At 52.2% G+C, this 21,078-nt stretch overlaps 2 protein-coding genes across 5 annotated transcripts in view; one reads left to right on the top strand and one right to left on the bottom strand.

The window, feature by feature from the left end:
* The window catches only part of DNASE1 (deoxyribonuclease 1), a 30,907-nt gene extending 26,755 nt beyond the window's left edge, over window positions 1-4,152 (top strand). For all 4 annotated transcript variants that reach the window (XM_022594736.3, XM_022594735.3, XM_022594737.3 and 1 more), the window contains 4 exons: window positions 7-119; window positions 206-360; window positions 796-892; window positions 1,113-4,152. In XM_022594736.3, the coding sequence (XP_022450444.2) occupies window positions 7-119; window positions 206-360; window positions 796-892; window positions 1,113-1,166 (419 nt within the window). In that variant the 3' untranslated portion in view covers window positions 1,167-4,152. The remainder of the gene's footprint in view (window positions 1-6; window positions 120-205; window positions 361-795; window positions 893-1,112) is intronic.
* TRAP1 (TNF receptor associated protein 1) overlaps window positions 1,405-21,078 on the bottom strand; it is a 45,826-nt gene continuing 26,152 nt past the window's right edge. Inside the window, exons 6-19 of the mRNA XM_022594734.3 lie at window positions 17,850-17,921; window positions 17,446-17,606; window positions 16,526-16,635; window positions 15,892-15,965; window positions 14,932-15,087; window positions 13,655-13,775; window positions 13,135-13,204; window positions 9,734-9,881; window positions 7,369-7,554; window positions 6,766-6,904; window positions 6,276-6,361; window positions 4,839-4,984; window positions 1,793-1,865; window positions 1,405-1,648 (exon numbers count right to left, since the gene is read on the bottom strand). Of these exons, the coding sequence (XP_022450442.1) occupies window positions 1,547-1,648; window positions 1,793-1,865; window positions 4,839-4,984; window positions 6,276-6,361; window positions 6,766-6,904; window positions 7,369-7,554; window positions 9,734-9,881; window positions 13,135-13,204; window positions 13,655-13,775; window positions 14,932-15,087; window positions 15,892-15,965; window positions 16,526-16,635; window positions 17,446-17,606; window positions 17,850-17,921 (1,644 nt within the window). The 3' untranslated portion in view covers window positions 1,405-1,546. The remainder of the gene's footprint in view (window positions 1,649-1,792; window positions 1,866-4,838; window positions 4,985-6,275; window positions 6,362-6,765; window positions 6,905-7,368; window positions 7,555-9,733; window positions 9,882-13,134; window positions 13,205-13,654; window positions 13,776-14,931; window positions 15,088-15,891; window positions 15,966-16,525; window positions 16,636-17,445; window positions 17,607-17,849; window positions 17,922-21,078) is intronic.

Below are 21,078 nucleotides of genomic sequence, written 5' to 3'. Positions count from 1 at the left end.
CCACAGAGATCAAGGAGTTTGCCATTGTTCCCCTGCATGCGGCCCCATCGGATGCGGTGGCTGAGATCGACTCTCTCTATGATGTCTACCTGGATGTCTGGCAGAAGTGGGACTTGGAGGTGAGGCAACCCCCATCCCCACCCGCAGCCTTGGGCTCTGGGGCCCCCCTTCTGCCCCAGGCCAACCAGTGTGTGTCTCCTGGTAGGACATCATGTTGATGGGTGATTTCAATGCTGGCTGCAGCTACGTGACCCCCTCGCAGTGGTCATCCATCCGCCTGCGCAGGAGCCCCCCCTTCCAGTGGCTGATTCCTGACACTGCCGACACCACCGTTACATCCACGCACTGTGCCTACGACAGGTGAGCAGGGCCCGGGCCCACTCTGAGCCCCCAGGCAGGGATGAGGGAGCCTCCATGACCAGCTTCAGAAATGGTTCCCAAGCCCTGTGACATGCACCCTCCTGAGCTTCACTCAGTCCACTTAGGAAATGGAATGAAAGGAGCAGCATTTCTTAGTTTGGGGGTGAAGCCCATTTAGGGATAACACTCACTGGGGGATATGTAGGTTGGTCAGTGGTGTGCAGTTTGGGGCCCAGGTTGCTCAGTGTTGGGGTGACAGTGAGCCAGGACCCGACTGGCCCCATGGGAACATTTGAGAGCAGTTGGGGAACAGTGGAACTGTGTGACATTTACCATACCAAGAGGAGCTGGGGGGACATGCTGGGATCCAAGGTGTAAGTGCACAGAGCTAGACAGTGGGCTGAAGGGGACCTTCTCTTGTGTCTGATGCTGCAGGATCGTGGTTGCAGGACCTCTGCTCCAAGATGCTGTGGTTCCCAACTCAGCTGCTCCCTTTGACTTCCAAGCTGCATACAGATTGAGTGACCAGATCGTAAGTGTCCTGGTCACGTAGCTCTAATAGGGGCCTGGGACACAGGAACATAGACCTGGACCCACTGCTTTTTTCATTGACTTGAAAGAGCCACTTGTCTGTGGCCCTGGGTGCCTCTTGGTCTCCTTTTCCCAGGCCCAAATCCCGACTGGCCTCAGGAGCCTGAGTGCAGAGTACTAGATGTCTGGGTGTCCCTGTGCTCATGGCTGTCTCCCCACAGGCCCTAGCCATCAGCGACCATTACCCGGTGGAGGTGATGCTGAAGAGAGCCTGACGTGAGTGGGGCCTGGCCAGCGACCTCCGCTCTGCAGCCTGTCGCCAAGAACTGAGACGACACAGCCAAAGGCTGGGGACAGAGTTTAGGAAACCAGTACCTGGTCCTGAGTGCCCCTGCTCTTCCCCACCACCGTGGCAACTGGAATTAGAGGAAGGTGGGCTTTTCCTCACTGTACCCGCTTCCATTGTAAGCTTGGAGGTTGTGTCACCAGAGCACCCCACCTTCTCAGTCTGGACAGAAACTCTAAGAATACATTTAAGTGAATAAAGCTCAAAAGCAGGTGTTCTCATCGGCAGCACCCGGTCCTTCCTGTGTCATCGTCCCCATCCACCCACCTCCCCCAACCTGGGCAGGAGGACCTGGGGCTTTCACCGCTGTCAGTGTCGGTCCAGGGCCTTGATCAGCAGGTGGTTCAGGCGGCTGACCATGGGTCGGGGGTCATCGACGAGCCCCGCTGTGATCATGGCATTCTCGTAGATCTGAAAGGCAAGGCAGCACCTCGTTGTTAGTGGGAGGGTGAGCGAGGCCTGATCCCAACCCAGGGACCTCAAAGAGAAGAAGGAAGAGGGAGCCTGACAGCCCCATGCCTCAGTTTACTCTTCGCATTTCTCCAGCAAACTCACCTGATCCACCAGCAGCTGGGCCAGGTCAGGCTCGCTATCTCTCAGCTGACTGAGCTTCTTGATGAGTGTGTGCCTGAACACAGAAACCACCAGAAGTTATTAGCTCAGGGCTGGGGGTGCACACACAGCCTGACAGCCTCTAACTTTGTGCTCCAGTGACTTTTCTGAAATGTTGGGGTTATCAGGACATGCAAAAAAGGGTAATAGGTCCAGTATAAAAAATAAAGCCCATAATGATCAATTATAGATTATATACCCAGAAAACCCAGCAAAAATTTTGATACTAAAATTGATATAAAGGAAACACTACTAAGGTAAAGAAAGATGAGTTTAATATATGAAAAGACATGTTATAGTTCTTGGATAAGTGGACCATAAATAGAAGTGAAACTTTCCTTAAATTAATCCATGTTTAATAGGATTCCTTTAATCTAAAAAATCTAGTATAAAATTTATAAAGTAAACATGGAAGAGCAGTTAGAGGAGGAAGTCCCAGTTAAAACATAAAGCTCCAGTAATTAAACAGTTCTGGAAAATGAAAAGGTAACAGCTCAGTGCAACAAAGTGGACAATGTATAAATGGCCCAATTCATATAGGAATTTCGTTAGTACCTCATAAAGACAGGATAACTGGGCCGCACCCAGGAAACAAGTTGGATTCCGACGTGATTAATTTCCAGAGGGATCAAAGATTAAATGTAAAAATTAAAAGCAAAGAAGTATAATACTAGAAGAAAACAGGGAAGAAGTATTTTATAATCTCGGAAGGGGAAAGCCTTTTTAAACAAAATACAAACCCAGAAGTCAGAAGAAAAGAATAACTGACTACAAAAAAACATTTTCTGCACAGGAAAAAATACAATGGGAAACATACATCAAAATTATAAGGTATAATTTAAGAGAATGGCAAAAATTGATGTTTGATAAAACTGAAGGCACTGGGGAAAGGTTCAGAGGACAGCAGGAGTGTCTTTGGTCCCTGTCTGAGACGAGATGATTCCCTCCCCTCACAGGGCTGTTCAGAGTAGCAAACGCTTTACACAGCAAGGTGAGCACACTGCACAGCAAGTGTACCAGAGGAGGCCCCACACAGTGTCTCCGAAGATACGTGAGGAAACTGGGGATGGGGGGGGCGGGGAGTTCACCATGAACTCCCTTAGTTCTTTAGAATTCTCAACCGAAAGAACATACCAACAAATTTTAAAGCAAATCTGTAAAATAAGTCTTTTGGCAACAGAAACGAGCACTCTGCACAGCTATCTTACAAAACTGCTTCTGTGTCAGAACTAGTTAAGGCAACGGGGTGTCCAGTCAGCGTCCATCTCTATTGGGGACTCACAGCTGGGAACTGTGCACCCATTACACAGGCCTGCACCCATTATGCCAACCTGCCAACCAGGACAGCTCCTTTGAGAGGCGTCCAACGCTCTTTGTGGCCAGCCATGAGCCAATTTAGATCTTTTCACCCAGTAATTGTGTTGCTAGTAATTTGGCTCAGAAACTGGAAAAGGCACTTCCCCCTACTCCCCAGTAGTTTTAAGTAAATTAATGGTTCTAAAGCAACATGGAAAAATATTTATAGGTGATGAATAAAAAAATTAGGCATGTACTATATAAAAAAACCAAAACCCACAATAAGACGAAAGTCCAAAAGAAAATATACCAAATAGGGTACAGTGACTGTGGTGGGGGTGAGACTATGGACTTTTCTAGCGTTTTTGATAACTTGTTTATGTAACTTCATGTAAAAAACTACTGCTGTATACAGTCAATTTCCAAAAAAGAAACTGTCTCCATATACAACAGTTAGAAAATGAAATTTCAAAATATCCAATAAAGACACATCAAATAACTAAAAAATGTACAAGAACTCTAAGGAAAACATAAGTTTCCAAGAGATACTCATCTGAGAAGGCAGCACAGTTAACAGTGTGGGCAACAGGGTGTTCACATGGAATAAGATGAAACTAGAACCCCCCTTAGCCCCCAATCCCAGACAGGCCAGTTAGAGATGGGCTCAACCAACATGAAAGGGCAGAACTATACAGCTTTTAGAAGGACATGCAGGAGAAGAAACTCATGTCTGGAATAGATGCTTTTTGGGGTCCTAAGAAATCTCTAACAAATGTATATACATTTGATTACATTAAAATTAAGAAATTCTCTTTAAAAGGTGAAAAGACAGTGAGAAAAGATATTTGCAACTGTTAAAGTATATATAAAGAACTACCAATCAATTTTTTTTTTAAAGCCCAACAGAAAAAAGAACAGTAGCCTTCTAATTTGCAGGGACCTGGGTTCCCATGCTCTGCCCTCTGGAAGCAGTGGGCCTTACTCAGCCCAGCTGAGGATAAGGTGCTTTCACGCCTGGGCACACATCCCGGAGAAACACATGTGCAGCACCAGACGGGGGACAAGAATGTTCAGAGCAATGTGTTCCCAACAGCCTCCAAATGGAAACTACCCAAATGTCTATCAAAATAGAATAAATAATTGTGCTGAGTAGATTCATACCCTGTGATTCAGCTGTGAACAAGAACAAACTATAGTCACCCCCCACAGATGAATGCATCTGATCACACGCCGAGAGAAGAAAGGAAGGCTTCAAAGGGAACCTGTGCACAGGGGTCCGTTCACGTGAAGTTCAGAAACAGGCAGAACTGAGCTTGTGTGTAATGACGCACAAGTAGCCGAAAAACCATAAAGCACAGTGAGGAAGTGACTGACACAGAAATCAGGACTGTGGTTCTCCCTGGAGAGCGGGACAGAATTCAAGTGGGAGGAAAATAGGAGTGTCTGGGTGTCGGCAAGATTCAGTTTTGTTAAACGTCACATAGGTATAGTTTAATACAGTTCAATTACACGAGTGTTTATAAACATTTATCAAACTGTCCAAAAGCTTTATGCACTTTCTATGTGTTATAAATAAAAGAACACACACTCACATACAATTTTAAAAGATTACCTGGCAGGTCAGAAATGAGCATGCCCATCCCCTGGGCATCAAGGGCCCTGGGCCCAAGAGGCCTGGAGCCGGCAGCCTTACCTGGGGTTGATCTCCAGCGTGGGCTGCAGCAGCTGAGCACGCTCCTCCTGGGTCTTGGCCAGCTGCTGCATGCGCAGGAAGTGCCGGGCGGCCCCCATCTCCAGCACTGTGATCATAGCAGGGTGGATGTCCAGCCGAAGAGTCACCTGCAAGCAAGGCCGGGGGTGACGGGCCCTGGCAGGGTCTTGACCAGGTATAAAGCTTCCCCAAATGACAAGACAGGAGAACGCAGGTCTCCAGGGACATACCCTCAACCAGCAGTGCTCCTCCCTCCCTCTCAATCGCCTGCTAACGAATCATACCCTGCTTGGGAACTCCCTCCTCTTCTACACTCCAAAGCTACCAATTTCTAACCTATCAGTTACCATCCAAGGTCCATCTTGCCTGGTGTTATCTGCACTTCTCTGCTTCACAGGGTCCACTTCCAGGTCCTACAGCAACTGTCTGAAGACCCGCCAGGACTGGCCACCCCATTTCCCCTGGCCTAGCCTCTTCCTCAATCTTGTGTCCATCTTTACTGCAGACGGTGCTCTCACCCACCCACTCCCTGTGGCTCCCTCTGGCCTTTATTTCATCAAATACACCTTTTCTCACCGAGCCCCATAGGCTTCAGGCCTCCTGACTTACGCCAGAGACCCTGCTGGGCCCATGGCTGCCCCCTTCCCGGCAGCACAGTAAGGATCCAGCTCCACGACTTCCTGACCTGCGGAAGCGCTCTACCTGTTTCCTTCATAGGATACGGACGAGAATTCTACCTACCTCCTAGGCCACCTTAAATGAGTCACCGCTGTAAAGCATGGACATATGTGTGTTACATAGAGAAACCCCAGCCACACGCCTTGCTCCCTGCCAGGAAGCCCTCGCCTCCCTCAGAGACCCACTGCTACCTCCCATGGAGCCCCCAGGTCTGCCCTCCTCTGCTCTCCACCTTCCCTACCCTGCACACCTGCCTGTCCCTTTGGGGCCACTCCTGAACATGTCCCTCAGCCAGTGACACCTGTTCCCTGGTGACTGTCTTTTCTCTTGCAGCTCAGAGCTGGATCAGTGGGTTCCTAGCTCATTAAAGCCTACCCAGAACCCCCACTGAGAACCCAAGCTGGACCGTACGCCCTTGTGTCCTCAGCCGCTGCAGCTCCTCTAGGCCTGGACGAGGACGGCCCTGGGGAGGCCAACTGGGGACACCTCTTCTCTGCTTCTGCCTGCCCACCAGGCCCTCAGCAGCTCACCTTCCACTTTCTTCATTCCAACTGCTCTACAAAGTGGAGGCGAAGCCAAGCTTGCCCGCCCGACCTCAGCAACTCCCCGGGCACATGTGGCTACGTGCTCACGAGCGCACACATGCAGGAGCGGCAGCAACCAGAGCAAGCAGGCTGGCCAGCTGTGCAGTCACCAAGGGCCATGGTGGCTGAGTGGTGGCCCGTCTTTGGGAGGCCTCACCTTCACGTTGGTGACACGGGACCCTAGCGCGTTTCTCATCCAGGCCATCAGGTCCTCTGTCTCCTTCTCTGACAGACGGTCGCCAGCTACAGGAGAGCAGAAGGGTGAGCTTGGAGGCCGTCTCCACAACTCCCTCCCCATAGGCTCCCATTGGCAGGCTCCCTCCACCCTGCCAGCCACTGGCACAACGACAGAAGCTACCAGAACACTCTTCATCTAAAATTAAGCAGATAAATTTGGACCCCAGAAAGGATACTTTTGATTGCCTGAGGCCCATATAATTTTGTTAGGGCTTTAAAATGTCTGATTCTCTTAAGCTTTATCAATCTTAGGAAGGCAAGCTGTGAAAAGAAAACCCCATATAGACCCACTGTTGCAGAACGAAGAGGCCGTGTAGCAAACAGTGCCAGCTCCTCGGGCCTGCCTGGCCTCATCGGCACCCCAGGCCACCATCCACACCTGTGCCCAGAGAGAAGGGAAGCAAGCCGACCTGGGGAGCCGTCCTCAAACTTCTCCTCCTTGTAGTGGTCAACAACGATGTCTGTTTCCACAGACATCAGCTTCTTCTTGTCAAACTCACGAAGGTGGAGCAAGGTCAGCTCATCAAACTGCTCGTAGCAGAAGAGAACCTGTGAGGACCCAAAATGGCTTCCATCAGGCCTGGGGAACCCTCTGCCCGTGACAGGAGAGGGACACGGAGCAGGGGCTGGGGCTGCGGGCTGGGCCCAGCATCTGAGGGCCATGCAGGGGGTGCTGGGGTTCCTGGGCCTTGTGGACGCAGTGGTTTACAGACGGCTGTCAGGGAGGCTCTGGCTATATCTTAGAAGCAGTGATGCTATTTATAGAGAAATCCCTGTGTCACCTCCTAGAAAGACCCAAACTAGTAGGCAGGCTTCAGCCCGGCCTCTGTGACCCTAGATGCTGACTCTCACTGCTCCGCTCTCCCGAATCGTGGGCACATTCAGCCATTCCCCAGTGAGCATGGGGACCCTCCTTCAGTGCTCAGACCCCCTCGCCCTCTGACCTGGCCCCAAGGGAAGGACAAGTGCAGGGAGGCCCGGTAGGGGCCAAACCTGCCCCTTGGCTCACCCACCTCTGTGTTTTTCCACTTCATGGCCTCATAGTAGGGCGAGTGCTCCGCCAGGTGGCGGTTGGGGGCGCACAGGTAGTAGATACTGCGGGTGCCGGCCTGCATGCGGCTGGCGTAGTCTGGGAGGCTGGTCAGCTGCCCAGCAGGCAGTGCCGACGACTCGTACCGCAGCAGCTTTGCGATATCCTCCTGTAGACAGACAGAGGCCAGGTCACTGCTCATTCCAGGTCCTGGCTCTGAAAGCCTCCCGACAGCGGGGCACAGACTTCGGGAGCCTTCAGCTAAGGGAGGAAAGGCTCTGGCTGGCCTCACACCCGCCTGGTGACCGTGTCCTGCAGCCAAGGCAGCTCCTTTGGGAGCCTGGCCCAGGGACGGCGCCCTGGGCTGGCTCGGGCCCTGGGGAGCTCTGAGGGACTCCAGTGCTGTCCATTGGGCCCCATGTCAGAAGTTCAGGGGACCTCGGAGAGCACGTTCCACCACAGGTGGCCCAGGGCCTTGCTGAGAGGGCCTTTCCAGGTGAGCTGCAAAAACGGTCCCAGGAGTGGCTAGGCCCTGTCCGTGGCAGAGCCCACTCTGGACCCAGCATCCTCCCTCTGTCTCGAGTCACAGACCCTGGCTCTCGCCAAGCAGGGGACACGGGTGTGAAGTACACACTTCCCAGCCCTCCTCACAGACAGGGGACGAGTCCTGGCCCAGGGGGTACAAGCCTAAGTGGGGTGTGTGACTCGGAGAACAGGCCCTGAAAGGAGGGGCTTGTCCATCTGCTCCTGTCGGCTGAGATGCTGGTGGCATCTAGACTCCATGAGGGAGTCGCCTGTAAGGACAGAAGCAGCAACAGGCTGGGGTCCAGCTCCCTGACGCACCAGCCTGGACGTGACCTGACAGTAAACTGCCTTGTCTGTGCCACGACTCATCTCCAACAACCCACAGTGCCCAGAGGGGAGGTCCAGATGAGAGAGTGATGTGGTGGGGATGAAAGGGGGACGAACAGGCAAAACCAGGGATCTGGGAGCCCACCCGGCGAGCCAGGCTCTAGGTTCATAGGTTAAGCTCATGCTCTTGTGCATGTTACAGATCCTCATTAATTGAGTAAGGGGCTTTCCCTGGTGATGCAGTGTTTAAGAATCCGCCTGCCAATGCAGGGGACACAGGTTTGAGCCCTGGTCCGGGAAGATCCCACGTGCCGCGGAGCAACTAAGCCCGTGCACCACAACTACTGAGCCTACTTTCTACAGCCCGCGTGCCACAACTACTGAAGCCCGTGTGCCTAGAGCCCGTGACCTGCAACGAGGAGCCACCACAACGAGAAGCCGGTGCACCACAACGAAGAGTAGCTCCCGCTTGCCACAACTAGAGAAAAGTCCGCGTGCAGCAACGAAGACCCAAATCAGCCAATAAATAAATAAATAACTTTATTTATTTATTTAAAAAAACCCTGAGTCAGTCAGTGTTTATAAAGCACTCAGAAAAGCCTCTGGCACCACCTGGGTCCCGCTACCTACAAACACAGAGAGGAATGAGTGGAGAGTCCGAGCAGGCAGCATTTGGAGCCACTGGAGTCCTTGTGCCAACAACCAGGGTTAGGAGGGCCCAGGGTGATGAGGGCCTGGGGGGAGCAGGCTGGTAGCCGCAGCGCCCAGGCCCCATCCCACCCTCCCTCATGGCCTGCAGAACAAACCCTGGGACCCCAGATGGTTGGTCACCCTCCTTCCCTGCTGCTGTCCTGGAGCAAAAGATGAAACCCCGGCGCTAAGAGTGACTAATGGGGACATGTGTCTTTTGGGAGTGATGGAAGTGTTCCAGAACCAGATGGTGGTGGACGTACAACCTGTGAAGGTACTAAATGAACTGTTCACTTTAAGAGAGTGAATTTTATTGTATGGGAACTGTATCACAACTTAAAAGTGGCCAATAAATGTTTATGGAACAATCTCATCATTTTTAAGTAACTGCGCAATTAACCCAGTGGCACAGTGTTGATGGATTTCTACCGATCACATGATGAACTGCCCTGACTACACACACCTCACCTGCCCTCCCCACCCCGTGAACCAGGCACCTCTCCTGTCCTGACCTCTGTGACCTCCCCAAGCCCCCCAGGCCCTTGGGGGAAGAGACACTAAATGCCCACTCCCCTCAAATGAGGGCACTGGAGGAGCTGGACATGTGCTCAAGTGCACGCCGGGCCTGCTGGGACCACCTGCGGAGTCCAGAGGCCAAAGGCTGCACTTTCTGACCCCTGGGAGTGGTGACTGGGGTGCCTGGCTATGCCATCATCACGTCCTGGGAAGCTCAGGTTTCTGATCTCCAGCAGCTTCCTCCACAGCCCAAGGCAGCCCAGAGAAAGGCCCAGAAACCCAGACCCTACCTTGACCTCCTGCTCAGCCGTGGTCACGATGCCCTCCCTCATGAACAAGCCGTAATCTTCAAAAAACTTGGCATATTTCTCAGCATGTTTTTTACTCTGGTCAATGAAGAATTTTATCAGCCTCTGCTGTAGAACGCCCTGGAGTTTCCTATGAACAGAAAAGCATTTATCACAAAAGAACAACTTTCACGAAATACAAACAGCCAGAAGGATATGAAAAAACGTTCAATCCCACTAATAATCAGAGAAGTGAAGACAACATACCAGAAAGTTACCCTTGGCCAACACCAGTTAAGGAGACATGCGCCCCCCAGAGTCAGGGATGCTAGCTGACACCCCCCCCGCAACCTTGTGGAGAGTGACAAAGCTATGGTTCTGAGATTACACCTTCATGAGTCACCAAGATTTATGGACCAGGAATTTCACTGTAGCACATAAAATAGAAAACAATTATGGGACTTTGCTGGCGGCGCAGTGGTTAAGAATCCACCTGCCAATGCAGAGGATACGGGTCCGAGCCCTGGTCCGGGAAGATCCCACGTGCCCTGGAGCAACTAAGCCCGTGCGCCACAATTACCGAGCCTGTGCTCTAGAGCCCGCAAGCCACGACTACTGAGCCCACATGCCACAACTACTGAAGCCCGCGTGCCCAGAGCCTGGGCTCTGCAACAAGAGAAGCCACCGCAATAAGAAGCCCGCGCACCGCAACTAAGAGTAGCCCCCACTCACCACAACTAGAGAAAGCCCGCGCACAGCCAAAAATAAATAAATAAGCTCTGAAGCAAGTTTAATCACAGAAAAGAAAAAAAGAAAACAATTATGAACAAGCTCAGTGTTCAACTGCAGAGAACAGGTTGAAATGAATGATGGAAAGCTACACGGCCATTAAAGATCAACATCCTCTAATGATATGATCCTTAAAAACATGAGAAAGTGCCTGGGTTGAAAGAAAAACTAGAAAAATCCCAATATGGATAAATTACAGGGTACATATATAAGTATGCAAAGACTATACATACTACTTGCTGTGCATTATATTTTTCATAATTAGGATCAATGCTGTATAAACTTGGGTTTATACTGGATATACTATATGTGCACTACAGTTTTACAAAATTGGGATCTTGTGTATTAGGGTGTTTACCAGAGCACTACATAAAATCGTGAGCAACACTATTAGTGGTATTAGGGAGTATTTTTTTTAATTTCCTTAATATTCTGCCTTTCCTAAAGGTGAAATTACCATTTGTTTCCTTAATAACCCAGGGTAAGGGAACAATAATGTTTAACGTTCATTTAAGCTTATCCTCTTCCACTCCCATCCTGAATAACTCAGTCCTTCAGCCAAGGGGCAGCACCCGCATCTGTGGTGGGGCAGCCACAGCAGCCAGGATGAAACGAAGAGGGTGTCCATGCAGGGTGAGGGTTGGAGGAGCCTGGTGTGGAGTGTCAGAGCCCAAGGACCCCAGAAGAGGACATCCAGACTGGGGACAGTGAGCAGCTGGCAGAATGGCTGACAGACACCCCCTTAGCCCACCGTGTGGCATCAGAGCCCAAGCAGGTGAAGGAGCAGGGAGCTGGTGGGGCAGGGGGGCAGCAGCGATGGCAGACTGGTAACATGAAGGGGACTGGTCAGAGGTAAACACATTAGGGATAATCAGAGGCAGATTGCTCACTGTCAAGGGAAGCAAAGGCCAAGACCACGGCAGTGCTGGTTGGTATTGGGTGAACTCAATACAGAAGTGCTCAAAGCACAATGGGAATAGGTCAAAGGGCAAAGGAGTCAGCCTGAGTAGGTTCCTGCTAAATCAGGGACAGTTTGGGCATCAAAATAAACAATGACAGTAACAGATTATAGCCCTTGAATAAAACAGGAAATCAAGTCATGCAAATCAGTTATACAGATATTAAGAAAAGCACATGCATATTGTAAGAAATGAACACACAGCTGCCAAATACCACCCCATTACATAACATCATTACTAATTACAGAGGAAAAAAGAGTAACCACGTGAGCAGGCTGGCAGACACCCCCTTAATCAAGTGTCAACATGAACATCACCAGTAAGGGGACAACTCAAAGTCGTGCGCCACCTGACAGGATGCATCACTTTGCGCTACGCCTGCACCTAAGCATGAGGGAGCATCACGATCCGCGCAGAGGGCCGTTCTACGGAATCACTGGCCTGACATCTTCAGAAGCATCCAGGTCTTGAAAGTCGGGGAGACTGGAATTCGGCCAACCTCCAGGAGACTGGAGAAACATGACAACTAAAGGCTTGTGTAACTCTGGACTGGACCCTCCTACTCTAGAGGATGTGATGGGCACAAGTGTGCAACGTGGATTGGTCTGAGGATGAGACGTGGCAGCTGCACCATGTCAACTCCAACTGACGGCTGTGCTGGCTAGGAGGAGACTGTCCTTGTTCTCTGGAAACACACCCTGAGATAACTGGGGACGATGGGCATAGAGTGGACAACTTACTCTCCCAGCGTTCAGGGGAAAAATGTACTTTGCATCAAGTTTCTACTTTTTCTTTCAGTTTCTTTAAAAAATTTCATTTAAGTCTGACTCTGCTGGTCAAGATGAGTGCTCAGACTGACAACCTAGCCCTGGAAAACCACCAGCAGTGACCAAGTGGCCGGACACACCCCCGCCTGCAGCCTTGCGTCCTGCCAGCGTCTGGGTCAGCCCAGTCCCAGCTGCTGGGGGCAGAGCACATGCCTGAGATCAGAAAACGTGGGTTCAAATACAGGTTCACTCACTGTCGGGTGTGACCTCCCTGTAACTCAGTTTCCACAACTATGACATGGAGACCTAGTGGCTCCCACCTGCAAGGATGACACAGGCTGCACAGGAAGGGCTTGGTACAGTCTGGGTGAGAATAAATGCTCAGTAAATAGCAGCTACTGCTATGATCAGGATGGGGGAGGAGAAATTCGGCCACCCCAGCTCACGAGGATTCCAAGAGCGATGTCTCCAAAAGAAAGTTCAGTGCCCACCCCTTGTCTCCTTCACACCATTAGTGACCTTCCTGGACCGAGGTCAGACGTTCTCCTGGCTCTGGGACCGTCCTTTGCCTCGTCCACCCAGAAACAGCCCTGCATGGAACTTCCCCTGCCACGGCTGCCCCAGGATTGAGTGATAGGGATTGGCCAAGGGAGGGAACATCTGGAACTGGCAGCAATTCTCCTCAATGTCAGTCTCCAAACCCCTCTTACAAAAGCGTGAAGTAAAAGATGGGGCAAAGCACACGTGACCTGTTCATATTCTCCAGGCCCATAGCTCCCTTGGGCACCTTCAGCTCCACCCTCTGCTCTCAGCAGCTTCAAGCCCGCCTGGGCCTTCCGTGGCAAAGGCGAACCCGGTGAGGTGCCCACTGTGTCCTGCAGCTGCTCACCTGATCAGTGCGCTCTCCTGGAGGAGCTCCCGGCTGAGGTTCAGGGGGATGTCCTCGCTGTCCACCACACCTGTGAGACACAGGCCGAGTGTAGGTAAGAAGGGAGGACACTCGGGGGCTTCTCCTCCCAAAGTCCCTTGTCTTCCTAGAATTCAGGCAGAGCCCAGGTCACAACCATGGGGGTCGGAAGGAAAGCAAGCAAGGCCGGCGAGCCTTTGCCGGGACAGTTTCTACGATTTCAGCATCAGTTGGACCCTCTTTCAAAACTACCGCCTGGGTTTTCTGTTCAAAATCGTAACATATCATGGATAAATCAACCAAGACTAGTGTTTGAAGACAGGAAGCTCCCTGGGAGGCGCCACGCTGTGAGGACTCGGCTCACCAGCCGGCAGCTGTGGTGACTTGCCCTGACCCCGCACTCATCAAAGATGAGACCTTTCTGATGGTGTTGGCATCTGGAGCAGGCAGCCTGCTCCTGGGCCTCAGCCCACACGGCTGGGCACAGACACTGGCACCGAACCTCGAATGAAGCGCAGCCACGTGGGCAGGATGTTGGTGGCCTTGGTCTGGATGAGGACCTTGCGGCTGTACAGCGAGACACTGGAGCCCAGCTCCCGGCTCATGTCAAACATGGTTGGTTTCTGGAGGCAAGGAAAGGGCAGCGTCAGGTGGCAAAGGCAGAAATCCGCGGCAGCCCTGCCAGGAGGCAGAGCCTGCATGGTCACGGGGAACCCCTTCCTAAGGCTACCTGGGCTGGGAGATTTGAGGCAGATGTGCGGTGTCCTGCCTGTGTCTGTCCAAAAGCCCAGAGGGGCCCGGGGAGGCCCCTCCCACCATGGCTCCAGGTGGGGTGGGGGGGCCCTCTCTGGGCAGCTGCCGCCCTCCCCATAAAAACAATGACTTACATGTCCCTGCGAACAGAGCCAAACCTGCTAGGGATCAGGGGTCAGCAAACTAGAGCGCACAGGCCAAATCACCTGTTTGTATAGTTTAGAATGGCTTTTCCATTTTTAAATGGTTGAGGAAAAAGGCAAAAAAGGACATTTCATGATATGTGAAAAATACATGAAATCCAAATTCCCGTGTCTACAGTTTTTGGAACCCAGCCACACACGCCCATCTCAGCGTGGCCCGTGAGTCTCCGCCACAGGGGCAGAGTCCTTGGTGGTACGAGGCTGCAAAGCCCAAAGTGGCCGCTGTCTGCCAACCCTGCTCTAAACCAGCGCCTCCCACGCTGCCGTTTGCACACACATCATGTTGGGATCTTGTTAAGGTGGGAACTGACTTGGGGGGTCCTGGGCCCAAGGCTCTGCACTCCTAATGGGCCCAGGGGAGGCTGGGGCTGCTGGTCTGCAGAGCACACTCAGCGGGAGGGTAGAAGAGCTCTTTCCAAGATGGGTAACAGGCGTGGGGCTCTAGTCAGTTAAAGCCAGGAAAGCTGGGTTCAACCCAAGCCCAAACCTGCTTGGGCTGCAGGATTTGGTGGGGCCTTCACGGTGCTGCCCGAAGCCATGTGGAAGTAGGGAGAGTGCACTGCATGGGGACAGGACGCCCGCACCCGTCCACAAAGCCCAGGCCTTCCGGGCCAAACATCTCTCTGTTCAGCACCCCTCACTTCAACTTCTGTTCACCCGTCCAGACGTATAGGATTTTCTTTCATCCTAATGCTGCTAAGGCAATTTTTGTGATGTCTGTGCTGAGCTGTCACCGTTCAGGGGAAGTGCTGCTGGTGTGTAAACCCAGCGAGCAGTGGACAAACCCCTGGCAGCTCGCATGGCAGGCCTACACCCGGCTCACCGTTTCCGGCACGTAGAAGAGGCTGCGGATGTTGAGAGGTGCGTCCGTCTTGTAGTGCAGGGTGTAGCGGGGCTTGTCATGGGCCTGAGCGATGTAGCGGTAGAATTCCTCGTGCTGACCCTCGCCCACATCCTTGGGGTCCATCATCCAGATGGCCTGGAAATGGAATGAACAGGGACGTTATGTTTCAGACGCAACCTCCCAACAACGTGTGGAGCTGACCTGGTGGAGCTCGCGGGGCCCGGGTGCTGGCAAAGGAGCCCTCAGCTCCTGAGGGTCGGCCTCCCGGGCCCTCTGTCTCCAGCCCCACCCTCTCCAGCGCTGGACAGAGAGACACACACAAAAGGCTCTGGGAACAAGTGCCCTGTCCCCAGCACAGTGTCAGGAAGAGCAAAGCAGGAGGCAGGGTCTGGACGAGCCTGCACGACATCATGACACTAGCCACCAACAGGTGAGCAGCTCGAGTAACACGGTTGAGCCACGTGCTGGACAGTTACTGAGCCGTGAAAAGGAACAGAGCACTGATACACCCTACAACCAGCATAAGCCCTGAAAACACAGTAAGAAGCTGGACACAAAAGGCCACACAGTAGTCGACTCCATTTTTATGAAACGCCCAGAATAAGCCAATCCAGAAAGTGGACTGGTTGCCAGGGGCCAGGGGCAGGGAGTGGGAATGACTGCTGATGGACGTGGGGTCTGTTTCTGGGGGTGAAATGTTCTGGAACCGACCATGGTGACAACAGCATGACTGAATACACTCAGGAGCACGAAGTGTGTGCTGTGAAGGGTGACCCCCTGGTGCACATGGACCTGCCTGCACCCACAGATCTCGCCTCCCCCAGAACACCCAGTCTTGGGGCTCTGACAGCAACGCCCAGTCCCACCTCTGACCCGCCAGCCTGACGTGGAGCGGCTCATCTCCACAGCCACCTGAGCCTGCAGGCAGCCAGGCCTCACCTGCAGGGTATTAAGGCGCCTTCCGTTCATGTACAAGGGGAAGCTGACAAATTTGCTGTACTTTGTCACCACATCTGGAAGAGACAGAAAAAAGCAATGAACACGGGAAGCTTCTGTAGATGAAAGCTCTGGAAGGTGCTGCAGGGGTCACACAGCTCTGGGAGGCCTCGTCCCTGCCCTCCCCACACACAGGGAGCAGAACTCACTCCCAAACCGGATCTCGAGGCCCAGGCCACCATGATACATGATGCCTTCTTGGCGGCATAAGCAGGGTTTCACGGGCTAACGTGACCCCTTGAAGAGCACTGGGCACCTTCAGTAGCATCCAGTGAGACCTGGACAGAGAGGAGCGCCTCGCAGCTGCACCCGCTCTGGTTGTCTGGGAGCCTGGACTCAGGCTGGGTGGGCAGGCTGGTGACATCTTACAGCACAGGCAGGACGAGCACAGGACCCTGCGCCACCAGCAAGCGCACAGACAGTGCTGCTCGAAAGGAGGAAGGCAAACCTGACCCTGCCCCAACCCACGGCCAGCCCTGCGCCTGCGACCCCCGCCCCAAAATGTCCTAAAACGCAGTGGCAGGAGGTACTGCACTGACCCGCGCGCACGTCCCCAGAGGCCCAGGCTCCTGCTCACCTCGGACCCGAGCCTCGCTGGTGAACTCTCTGCTGTCTGCCCTGAGGTGGATGATGATCTTGGTCCCGGTTCTAACTCCTGAGGCTTCGGCGATTTCAAACACCCCAGAGCTAAGACACGCGGGAGAAGGAAGGCGAGTTCTGCCTGTCAGTGCTGAGAAGTCCCAGGTGGCAGGCAGGACTTGCATAGAAAGGAAGCTGGAGTGTGCCCCAGGCCATCACACCTCCGCCAGGGACAGTGGCCGCTGGGGCGCAGGGCTCCCCGCTCCTGAACACAACCTCTCAGTCTCACATTCCCCTGAAGTGGCCAGGTGAGCACCAGACTCCGGGAAGAGACCCCCATCCTGTGCTAACTCCAAGCGCTCCGGACCCCTGGCCAGATGCCTCCTCCCAAGAGCAGAAGCACACGAGGGGCACCTTGTCGATCCCTCGGCCCTGGTGACTGTGGGCCCCACTTTCACTTTTCCTGCGTGAAAGCAGGATTCAGAAATGAGGTTTGGGGGCTTGTGAGATAAACACTTAACCTTGGCTATGGTGGGTGCCATCCTCCACGAACAGTTGAGATGTTCCTGGACATCGCAGGCCCAGCACACGGTGGAGACGGCGGGAGGTGGGGCAGCCAGGGAGCCAAACCCTGACCCCCATGAGGAGTCAGGGACGTGCCCTCAGAACAAAGGCACCAGCCCCGGAGCACAGAGCGGGGACCCACCCAGCAAAAAAGAGTAACGGCTCCCTGAGTGTGGGGCTCAGGCCTCCCATGAAAAGCCCAGGATGGCGCACTGGCACTTTCCAAGGAGCCTGGCTTCCCAGACCAGGCTGCGAGCTCCAGCTGAGTCCCACTCTGCGTGGCAGGCGACACTTGCCTCGATGGCCCCAGGGCCTGGGGACACTCCGTGTGTGACGTGGGACCTGCTCACTTACCCGTCTGAAAGCCACTGGTACCCAGGGCTGCCTGCGTCCACCGAACGAGAATAGACCTCGACTCTGTCAGCCACCATGAAGGCCGAGTAGAAACCCACTCCAAACTGGCCGACGATCTTGCTGCTGGCCTCCGCCTGGCTCTGGAGTGCATCCAGAAAGGCCTGTGGGGTGAGACTGGTCAGAGGGAGGCGGCCCTGCCCCGGAGACCTGCCGACACAGTGAAATCCTGTGATAAAGAGTCCCCAATGCCAACAAGCTCGTGCCTGAGGACATTCCTCTGAAGCTGGTGTCCAGAGCGTCTGGGACCTACCCTCTCTGGCCAGAACTGCCCTTTGAGGGGAGACCCTTGAACCTGAGAGGGGGAACAGCTGCAGCACCTGATGAAAGGGCAGCGGGGGGCTTACCTTCGACCCCGACCTGGCAATGGTTCCCAGGTTGGACACCAGCTCCTCCTGTGTCATCCCGATGCCAGTGTCCTGAGGAGAGAGACAAGCTAAGCACCCAAGCGAATGCACCAGGGAGCCAGGATGGACGTGTGGGGACACCCAGCAGGAGCACATCAGTTACACTTGCCAGGTGGGCCCAGCAAAGTAAGAGCACTGTCACCAGAAAAGGCCAATTCCAGCCACGTCAGCCAGGCCTCACTGGAGAAAACCTCACTAGAGGATAGACACATAGATTAAAGGGACAAAACAGAGTCCAGGAAGAGCTGCACAGACAGTGTCACGTTATTTTTGACAAAGGTTCCAAGACAAATCACGGGGGAAAGGAAAAACAAATGGTGCAGAAACAACGGGACAGCCACAGGCGAAAAACAACTCTTAGCCCTTCCCTTACATAAAAACAAAATGATCACAGATCTAAGTGTAAGAGCCAAGGCTGTAAAACTTGTAGAAGAAAAGATAGGAGAAAATCTTTATCACTTTGGAATAGGCAGACTTTTTCGATAGGTCACTAAAAGCATGAAGCATAAAAGGAAAAAGTGATAAACTGGATTTCATTAAAAACTTCTGCTTTTCAAAAGCCACTACTAAGAAAATAAAAAGGCAAGCCACAGACTAGGGGAAAATATTTGCAAAAGTATATCTGATACAGGACTCGTATCTAGAATATACAAAGAACTCTTACAACGCAATAAAAAGACAAACAACCTGATTAAAAATGAGCAAAAATCTGAAAGACATTTCACAAGGAAGATATACGAATGGCAAACACATGAAAAGACACTCAACACCATTAATCATTAGGGAAATGAAAATTAAAACCACAATGAAATACACTGCTCACTCACCAGAATGGCTAAAATTAAAAAGACTGACAGTGACAAGTGCTAACAAGGATGTACAGCCAGTGGCATCCCAAATGCTGCCAGGAGTTACGCAGAATGGGACACCTGCTGTGGGAACATTTGGCAGTTTCTCATAAAGTTAAACAGACACTTTGCTTACAGCCCAGCAATCCTATTCCTAGGTATTTACCCAAGAGAAATGAAAATATATGCCCACTCGAAGACTTAAATGTTCACAGTGGCTTTATTCCTAACATCCCCAAGTGCTCACCAACTCGTGAATGGATACGTAAAACTGTGATGCCTCCACACAGCAGAGCACTTCTCAGTGACAGAAAGGAACAAACTACTGATACATGCAACAGCGTAGAAGAATCTCAAAAGCACTGTGACAAGTGAAAGAAGTCAGACTCAAAAGACTACCTCCTGTGTAATTCTGTTTATATGAAATTTCAGAAAACAGAAAACCATAGTGCCAGAAAGCAGATCAGTGGCTGACAAGGGCTGGGAAAGGCAGGGAATACTGGGGTGATGACATCAGTGGTGTGGGTGGTCCCATGACTGTGTATGTTGGTCCAAACACACTGTGCACTTGAACTTGGGGAACTTGATTATATGTAAAAATCATATCTCAATAAAGCTTCTCAAAACAACAGCAGCAGCAAGCAAGGCACACGCATGCACAGAGCAGAGCAAAGGAGTGAACAAGAGAGCACCAGACACCAGCAGCAATTCTGAGAAGCAAAACCAGGCCTGCTGGGAAGAGGCAGAGTCCATGGAGGCAGGCCCTCCACTCCGTAGGATACGTGCCCCACAACCCCCCCACCCCTGCCGCCCCATAATCCCAGCCAGCAGGTCCTAGAGCAGCTGTCTCGGGAACGTGGTGGCCCTCAGGCCCACTGCCTGATGAACCCCACTTCTGCCTTTCTAACTCTTTGACTTTAAACTGCTCAAAGGTTACAACAGCCGCCAAAACTATTGCTGTGTCTAAACTAAGACTGTTAATCCAAATACCGGGCTGTGATTAAAATATAGTACCACAGAATATTCAATAACATGGGGAAATATGCATCACAACAGTATAAGTATAGTTAAAAGTGTGGGGCTTCCCTGGTGGCGCAGTGGTTGAGAATCCACCTACTAATGCAGGGGACACGGGTTCAAGCCCTGGTCTGGGAAGATCCCACATGCCGCAGAGCAACTAAGCCCGTGTGCCACAGCTACTGAGCCTGTGCTCTAGAGCCCACAAGGCACAACTACTGAGCCCACATGCCACAACTACTGAGCCTGCACGCTGCAACTACTGAAGCCTGCGTGCCTAGAGCCCGTGCTCCGCAATGAGAGAAGCCACCACAATGAGAAGCCCGCGCATCACATCGAAGAGTAGCCCCTACTCGCCTCAACTAGAGAAAGCCTGTGTGCAGTGACGAAGATCCAACACAGCCAAAAATAAATAAATTTTTTAAAAAATGTGAAGAGTTACAGCTGACTCTTGAATAACACGGATCGGAACTATGCGGGTCCACCTATTCACAGATTTTTTTCCAATAGCAAGTACTACCTACAGTACCACACGACCCGCAGTTGGTTGAATCCGTGGATGTGGAACAGTGGGTACAGAGGAACTGCGTAGGGAGACCTGCAAATGTGGAGGAACTGGGTATACAGAGGACAGACTAGAAGTTATATGTGGATTTCTGACTGTGGGGAGGGTCTGTCCCCGCCTCCCCAGTGTTATTCAGGGTCACCTGTATATTAAAAAATAATATATCATTTAAAAATCTGTTTAGGGAATTCCCTGGCAGTCCAGTGGTTAGAACTCCGTGCTCTCACTGCCAAGGGCGTGGGTTCAATCCCTGGTCAGGGAACTAAGATCCTACAAGCCTCGTGGCGTGGCCAAAAAAATTTTTAAAAATCTGTTTAGGGCTTCCCTGGTGGCGCAGTGGTTGAGAGTCCGCCTGCTGATGCAGGGGATACGGGTTCATGCCCCGGTCCAGGAAGATCCCACATGCCGGAGCGGCTAGGCCCGTGAGCCATGGCCGCTGTGAGCCATGGCCGCTGAGCCTGCGTGTCTGGAGCCTGTGCTCCGCAACAGGAGAGGCCACAACAGGGAGAGGCCGCGTACCACAAAAAAAAAAAAAAAAAAAAAAAATCTGTTTAGATATGTAGACAAATGCATAGATCAAAACCCTAAATAGACACACACTAAAATGTCAACAGTATTTATCTTTGAATGATGGGGTGATTTTAAGTTTTCTCCTCTTCGAAAAGGGAACCCCTCTTACACTGTTGGTGGGAATGTAAACTGGTGCAGCCACTATGAAAAACAGTATGGAGGTCCCTCA

Source organism: Delphinapterus leucas, chromosome 15, assembly GCF_059928025.1.
Source record: "Delphinapterus leucas isolate spDelLeu-1000000601 "Yukka" chromosome 15, BTC_Dleu_Yukka2, whole genome shotgun sequence".
NCBI classification, from domain to species: Eukaryota; Metazoa; Chordata; class Mammalia; order Artiodactyla; family Monodontidae; genus Delphinapterus; species Delphinapterus leucas.
This window is presented reverse-complemented; position numbering and strand designations above follow the sequence as displayed.